At 45.2% G+C, this 7,726-nt stretch overlaps 1 protein-coding gene across 2 annotated transcripts; it reads right to left on the minus strand.

Moving 5' to 3' along the window:
- Positions 1 to 1,226: 1,226 nt before the first annotated feature.
- On the minus strand, positions 1,227 to 7,326 carry GNG10 (G protein subunit gamma 10). 2 transcript variants are annotated; one of them, XM_070459294.1, is made up of 3 exons: positions 7,165 to 7,326; positions 3,432 to 3,563; positions 1,227 to 2,175 (listed from the first exon to the last, which is right to left on the minus strand). In XM_070459294.1, exons 1-2 carry the CDS (start codon positions 7,243 to 7,245, stop codon positions 3,438 to 3,440), a joined length of 207 nt encoding a protein of 68 aa, XP_070315395.1. In that variant the 5' UTR covers positions 7,246 to 7,326; the 3' UTR covers positions 1,227 to 2,175; positions 3,432 to 3,437. The 2 variants fall into 2 exon arrangements, with proteins under 2 accessions (XP_070315395.1, XP_070315394.1); XM_070459293.1 differs by lacking the exon at positions 1,227 to 2,175 and adding an exon at positions 2,359 to 2,736 and having other exon boundaries at positions 7,165 to 7,314.
- Between the last annotated feature and the right edge of the window lie 400 nt (positions 7,327 to 7,726).

The raw sequence follows: 7,726 nt of genomic DNA on the forward strand, positions 1-7,726 counted from the left end.
CCTATGAAACCACAACACAATCTATGCCATAAACTTACCCATCACTTCCAAAAGTTTCCTTCTGCCTTATTATTTTTGTGATAAGAACAATTAACATAAAATTTACCCTCTTAGCAAATTTTAAAGTATATAGTACAGCAGTTAACTATAGGCACTGTGCTGAACAGTAGATCTCTAAGGCTAACTCATCTTATAACTGAAAATGTGTTTTTTAATGGAGACTTTTTCTAAATGCTTATTGTTGTTAAGATGGAGAACAGAAAATGTTTAAATGCTAATAAAAGGAATCCAACAGAGAAGTTGAAGATAAAGGAAAGAAAGGACAACTGATAATATGACACTTCAGAGAAGATGAACAGATCCACAGAATAAGTAAGTGGGTTAGAAAAGGGACATCTGAATTTTGATCCAATGGAAGGGATTTAGATCACTTAGATTAGGAAGTTTAGTGACTGGAAGTTAAAGGAGTTCCAACTATTGACTTCTACATTCTCTACTGTAACACTACTTATGTTCAAAGATATCCCCATTTACCTATGGATTTATCCATAGCTAGACAGTGTATTAAAAAGCAAAGACCACTTTGCCAACAAAGGTCCATATAGTCAAAGCTTTGGTTTTTCCAGTATGGATATGAGAGCTGAACCATAAAGAAGGCTGAGCACTGAAAAACTGATGCCTTTGAATTGTGATGCTGGAGAAGACTCTTGAAAGTCCCTTGGACAGCAAGGAGATTAAACCACTCAATCCTAAAGGAAATCAATGCTGAATATTCACTGGAAGGACTGATGCTGAAGCTGAAGCTCCAATACTTTAGCCACCTGATTCGAAGAGCCGACTCATTGGAAAAGACCCTGATGATGGGAAAGATTGAAGGCAGGAGGAGAAGGGGACCAAAGAGGATGAGATGGTTGGATGGCTCCACTGACTCAATGGACATTGAGCAAACTTAGGAGATAGTGAAGGACAGGGAAGCCAGGCCATGCTGCAGTCCATGGGGTTCCAGAGTTGGACATGACTTAGCGAGTGAACAAGAATACATAGCTATCTCAAAGAGCAAATGTTGCCAGTAATTGAGATATTTCTGCATATTATACCTATTTTTCACAAAATTCTACAAGGACTTATAAACAAAAACTTCACTTCCCACTTCCAGCACTCAATCGCCCAAGCAAACAAAATCTATGAAGCCTTAAAACAAAATCAGACATAAAATATTGCTGTCATTAGTAGAAATTAAGCAGAAATTTTATTTCCAGGTTCTTCAAAGATTAAAACAAACACAAATAAAGTATTCTTTTAAGTGTCCCAAATTAAATCAAAGACACATCATCAAAATAATACACCTGTGACATTAAAAATTCATTTAGGTTGTCATATTTTCACATTACTTTTTAAAAATCATTTGCGATGCTCTGTAGATCACATTTAAATATGAAATAATTTAGTATATTTTTTTTTAAGTAAAACCACCCCTATAAAGTAGAGGAACTTAAAAAGACGAAGATCAAATCTGCTTCATATACAGGATGGGGCAGTCTCATACAGAAAACAACATTCATCTTTTCAAACAAGGTTGCTAAGAAAGAGATCCCATGCTTAGTGTTGAAAATAAAACAACCTCCTCATTTAGAAAAATCAAGACATCATTTGATTAACAAAGCCCATTCTTCCCCCAATTTACACTTGCATGTCTTCATTTAGAAATTATAAATTCATGAGAAAAGAACAAATTTTGTTATGGTATAAAGATCTTAGTTGGGAACAGCAAATTACAAATATTCAATTTTTTTAACAAAGAATACTGTTTTCCTTCCCAAAATGTAAACATCTAGTAAATAAAACATACATAACATTCCAGGCATAGAAACACTAGTAATTCACTTAATGAAAGAAGTGTATTTTGGTATATTTGGTGGTAAGGTTTTTGTTTAAGTATAAAGCACTTCAACAAAGAATCAGGCCATTATTATTTAAAATCTACACCTTCACCCAGTTTCCTTATTTGAGTAGAAACATCAATTTCTGTAGAATGTTGGCTAAAAGACCAGGTCACAGGAAAGGTCCTGTGAAATATCTAGAAGTCATGTGGTTAGAGAAGTATTTTCTTGAAATTTGGAGGCAGTCATTCATCAGTTTGTGCTTGAAAGCATTCTTCAGCGAACTTCTTCTCTACTGTAAAGAAAATTTGGTAGGTTTTCACTTAGTAAGATTTATACATAAAATTAACTAGTCATTATTTCATAGGTCACTTTAGGGTTCTCAAAGTAGAAAGTAACAGGTTAATATCAGAAAATCCAAACCTCACCATTGAATGAGTAACACCCGTGAAAGTGCTTTGTAAAAAGACAAATGCTATGCCAACATAAGACTATTATTTTAATATCATAAATGTAGACATTTTCCATTAAAAGATACAATAGCACCTAATAGTATTATTACTTCCTTTTTGTTAACATGAATAATTTCCTTTTCAAGTATATGAAAAAAGATCTAAGATGATTACTTCCTGTATAAACACCCCTTGTGTATGTGTGTGCGCTCAGTCACTCAGTTGTGTCTGACTCTTTGCGAGTCCATGGACTGTAGCCTGCCAGGCTCCTCTGTCTGTTCATGGAATTTTCCAGGCAAGAACATTGGAGCGATTGCCATTTCCTACTCCAGGGGGTCTTCCCAGATCAGGGATCGAAACTGCATCTCCTGCACTGGCAGACGAATTCTTTACCACTGCGCCACCTGGAGAACCCATAAACACTCCTGAGAATATGTAACTTGAAATATATTGGCCCCAAAAGACTAATAATTTATGCCTTGACCTCTTTAAAAAAAAAAAGTGAAAATATGAATTGAGACCCCGTAATACAACACATTAGAACCCAGGAAATGTAGGCTACCCTTTAAAGAGGTGTTTTCATTTCAAGAATACATTTTTAAGGCTCTTTTAACCCTACTCACACTTGGCCCAGTTACTACATTTGTTCCTCCATTAATACACAGAAATACATTCTGAAAGCCTCTAGGAAAGAAATCACAGCTGGTGGCAGGAATGAGTCTCTGCAGAGTCCTTAGTCCCAAGAGTAACAAGTCAGTTGACAGCACCAAGCAACATCACAAGTCCAGGATGGTGTAAGGACAGGGGAGATGGTGTTAAGGACAAGAAATTACTGTTGGCCACGTCAGTTCAAAAGCTTAAGTACATAAGGATATTATCATCTGGTGAGTTCGTACAAGGGGATTGAGGCTCTCCTAATTAGATGTATTCCACAAGCAGGCAGATTAGAGTCACCCTCCAGGTAAAGCTGTGCATTTTGCTGGGATTTATTTTAATTCCCTGAAGAACAGCAGAAATGTAAAACTCAGGTGCCCAAGTCCTTTGGGAATCCCCAGGATAATCCCATGGCCCCAAGATGGCCTGGGGTATCACTACTCACCAGTCTTCAGAGTAAAGCACAGGATCTGGGCTCCCGAAAGGGATTGCTTCCAGCTGGAACACCCACCAGCAGGGCATCCTTGCAGGCATTCTGCATGCAGTATTGCTGAAGCTCTGCAGCTGCCTGAGAGACCTGGAACAAAGGGACAAGAGCTCCTGACGTGCTGCTCACAGCCAGGTCCATCCAGCAGCCACGTGAAACTCCGAAAACTGATTGTACAACCTGATAAAGGTCACACTTTCCACAACCTCCAAGAGTCTCTTTTTGCTGCAAGTTCTAATAACTGAACTCCAAAGAGGGAAAGTTACAACTCCTGTGAACTTTGATTTAGGGCCTTTTTGTTTCAGCGGCTTATTCAACCAAGGAAAGATAAAACATATTTTTCACCCATATAGAATCCTGGTTTTGAGACAAAGTATAAAGAAGTAGCTTATCCTAATGTGCCCTTTACAAATTTTCACTTATAAACCACACATTGATACATCCAGATTTGCCATGTGAACAGACTGTTTTAATATTTACAAGGCTTGGTGGAGCCTTATCCAGTCTGCTCAAAGCAAGTGATGAGGTTCCTCCATCATGCTTTTGAAGCAGAATAGCTTACTGGTCAAGAGTGCAGCCTCCGGCACATTACTTCTCACCTGGGAAATGCATTTGTAATAGTGCCTACCTCAGTGAGTTGATGTAATAATTAAATGAGTTAATGCACATAAAGCACTTTTCCAATGAGTCAGCTCTTTGCATCAGGTGGCCAAAATAATGGAATTTCAGTATCAATCCTTCCAATGAATATTCAGGATAGATTTCCTTTAGGACTGACTGGTTTGATTTCCCTGCTGTCCAAGGAACTCTCATAAGTTGTTAATTCAAAAGAAATCTGGAACCAATTATGCTCATGCTAATTATGCCTCCTTCAGAGAGAACAGGGGAACTCTACACATGATGGGTGGAAAGAGACAATCTCCTAAGACCCCCAGAAAAGTGGGACTAACTAGGTGCTAGCCTAAAGAATATAGTCAAAAAGTTAAGGTGGAGGATATGCAAAGAAAATAAGAGAAGAATTAAGTGGTATTTCTCTTGCACTTTCAAGGGGCAGAGACTCTGGCCTGGGAGAGTGTAAGCCCAACCCTTAGAAATTGTATCCTCTCAGTTGAAGTGGGCTAATCCCCACTCAAATCATATCCCTTTCCTTGGTCTGAGCCCAGGCTGACCCATCAACTTCTGAGAGACTTCTGCAAGGCAAGTAGAGTCCTTGGAAGGATACTGAGCATTCCAATCAATGGCAAGGGGTACCTTCCATCAAATGCTACGAAACCAGTATTCTGCTTCATTTACCAGTTAGCAAGTCTGCGAAAGAGGAGACATCTCTGGACGTGCTGAGAAAATCCGTCACTGAGCCCTGAAATGAGGCAGACCGGAGACCCTGGATGGTTGTGACCCCCTAAGGTGCTGCCTGAGAAAAATGCTGCCAAGCACCTTAAACCTTACTCCCATGAGGACACCCCACAAAGAAGCTGCGTGACTTTGAGCAACTCATTTGACTTCTCCAGGCCTTATAGTTTCATCACCTGCAACTATTTTTAAAATGTAGATAAGAATACCTCCCCCAGCTATTTCCCAGGATAGGCAGACATCTGGCTCACAGTTTTTCTTTCCATCTCAGGCCCCAACATCATCCTCAACATTTCCAGCAATCCTAGTTTCCGTTTCCTGAGCTCCTCTCCTCAAACAACCTTCTCAACACCAACAGTTACAGCCAACACTGCTCCGCATCTGAAATTTCACACTCCAACATCCTACCTTCTGATCACAATCTCTCCCGCTGCTTCCTGCCTTCTCACTACACCTGCTCTTTGATCTCAAGGGGAACATCTCTTCCTTTTTCATCTGGCCCATCTTAGGGAGGCTGGCTCTGTTCCTTCTCGGGTCAGCCTTCTTCTAGCCAGACCCTTGGACTCCTTGCTCTCCACTCCCATTTCTATCTTTCTGGCAAAACTCCCTTGCTAACTCACTACTTGGATCAACCACCATTCACCACAGATGCCTGGGTGGCCAAAATGCTGCTGGAGACAAAAGAAGAAAAAGAAGGAAAATAAGACAATCAATCTCACAGCAGCTAGGTCTTCGGAATCTCCGAATGTGTCTGCTGGGGTCCTCTGGCATTCCCCACAGTGCTCTCTCCCCCATCCTCAGCTCTTGTGACTCCATTAGTTCCCCTTTTTTCTGCCCTAGAAGAAAACTCGGCCTCCTATTCCACAAAGACATTTGTCATCATACAAGTTTCTTAGGCCTCTATCTGGAAATACATATGTTTACACATATCCTTCCTCCTTTCTTATCTCAGAAGGTGTCCCTCCAATCCCAGGCACCCTTAGGCTCCTTGTCTCTACCTCCAGCTCTCCTCCATTTGTTTCTTCCCCTGACCTAAAAATACAGTGTGTTCCTTCCTCTCAACCTCTAAATACAGCTTTTCATTTCCTAAATTTAAAAAAAAAGTTTCCTCTTTAAAACCAGATTTTTTTTTTCCCAAAAAGTGTCAGAAGTGTCTGCCTAACCTACTATAATTTAGATTTGGCTTCTAAAACTGTATGTCACTGAAGCCTCCTTTGTATTCCACAACTGCCTCTTTATCTTGTATATAATCTTCACATCACTTTCTGAAGTTTTTTTAATTAACTGGTTAATATGTTTATTATTTACCTTCCCCCAGGGAATCACCATATTATCAGCACACAAAACAGGGCGTGGTCCAGAGTAAAGGCTCAATCAGGTCCACCGAGTGCCACAGTAGTGTTCATTCATTCACACACACATTCTACAAATAATGCTATATGCTAGTTGCTAAACACAATTACACACCAGAGGCTTTTTATCAAGTGACTAAACACTGGACACGTTGGACTAAGGCGCCAGTTTTTGATAACCTCCCTTCCTCGCTCCAGTACCCTGGCCTTCCCTCGCTTCTCTTGTCACAACCATCTCCTTCAGCCGGTCCCTGGGCTCCACGCTCGGGTAACTTCAGTTTCCACCCCCCTACAGTCTTTCAGCTTTGTTCTCTGAGCTTCGGCCAAGGCAGTCAAACACCTCCCGGGCATCCCTGCAAGGTCCACGTATCCGAAACTGAACGCACCATCTCTCCCCGCTACCGGGGCAAATGGCCACGCCATCCATCCCGTTAACAGGCCAGGAGCCCGAGCAGCGCCCGCCTCCCTCGCATCCTATCAACCCATCACCGAGGCCCGTCCATTCAGTCGCCTCCGCAGCTCTAGACCCCATCCTCCCGCACCAGCCGAGTTCGGGGAGGGGAGGCCACCGGCCAGTCGCCCCCATTCCTGGTGTCCTGGCGTCTGTCCCGCACCCCGAGTCATTGTCCGCATCACTGAAAACTTGACCGCCCCGGGGCGTTCGGTCCCGGACAGCTCGCACGGAGACAGGAGCTTCTCCTCGGCGCCCCCAGACCCGGCCTCCCTCTCGGGTCCCCGCGCCGCCGCCTCTCCCGGGCGTTGGGGTCCGGGCCCGGCCCTGCGCAGACTCCCACCCACAGAGGCCGGGCCGCGCGAGCCAGGCCGGGCGCCGTCCTCGGGGCCGCCCACCGCGGCAGGCTCCCCGGCTAGCGCGGGGGTCGGCTCCGCAGCCCTCCGCCCAGGAGCGGCCTGCTCCTCTCCCGCCCGCGGACGGCGGGGCGGGGCGGGAGCGGGAGGCCCCCGCGCCCGAGGCCAGGCGCCGGCCTCACCTTAATCCTCTCCACGCCGGCCTCCAGCTTGAGCTGCTCCACCAGGCGCTGCAAGGCGCTCACGCTGGCCCCGGAAGACATGGCGGCGGCCTGGGCTCCGAGAGGGCGGGCGGCCGGCTGGGAGACGCGCGGCCGGGAGGCGCGGCACCGCCCCGAGGCGGGGAAGCCGCTGTGCCCGCCCTGCCGCCCGCCCCCCGCGCCCGGCCTCGCCACGCGGCCGCTCTCCGAGATGACAGAACCACGGGTACGCGACACCTCGGGGTCCCGAGTTGACGGACACCAACTCTGCCTTCTAAGCCGAGAGGGTACCTGCGTCCCCACCGGTCCCCCAAGCCGCGCCGCGGGGCCCACACAGGGGCGCCCCCTTCCACCTCGACGTCTAGGGCTTCCTTCTAGGCGGAGCAGGAGTGGGTGTGGGGCGTGGGGGATGAAGAAGGCGAGGACGCCTTCCTGGAGAAGCGGAGCTGGGACTGTGTGTGGCTAGAGCGAGGTGTGCAGTGAGTGGGAGAAACAAGGGACCCGGTGTGAAGGTTTCTAAGCGTCAGAGGTGTCGTTCTCCGGA

The sequence above is a fragment of the Odocoileus virginianus genome, chromosome 31, assembly GCF_023699985.2.
Source record: "Odocoileus virginianus isolate 20LAN1187 ecotype Illinois chromosome 31, Ovbor_1.2, whole genome shotgun sequence".
Taxonomy (NCBI): Eukaryota; Metazoa; Chordata; class Mammalia; order Artiodactyla; family Cervidae; genus Odocoileus; species Odocoileus virginianus.

Excerpts from the sequence above, each read along its gene's own strand:
- GNG10 (XM_070459294.1), bottom strand. The coding sequence starts at position 7,245 with ATGTCTTCCGGGGCCAGCGTGAGCGCCTTGCAGCGCCTGGTGGAGCAG. Across the intron at positions 3,564-7,164 it reads CCGGCGTGGAGAGGATTAAG|GTCTCTCAGGCAGCTGCAGA; the intron begins GTGAGGCCGGCG and ends CCTTTGTTCCAG.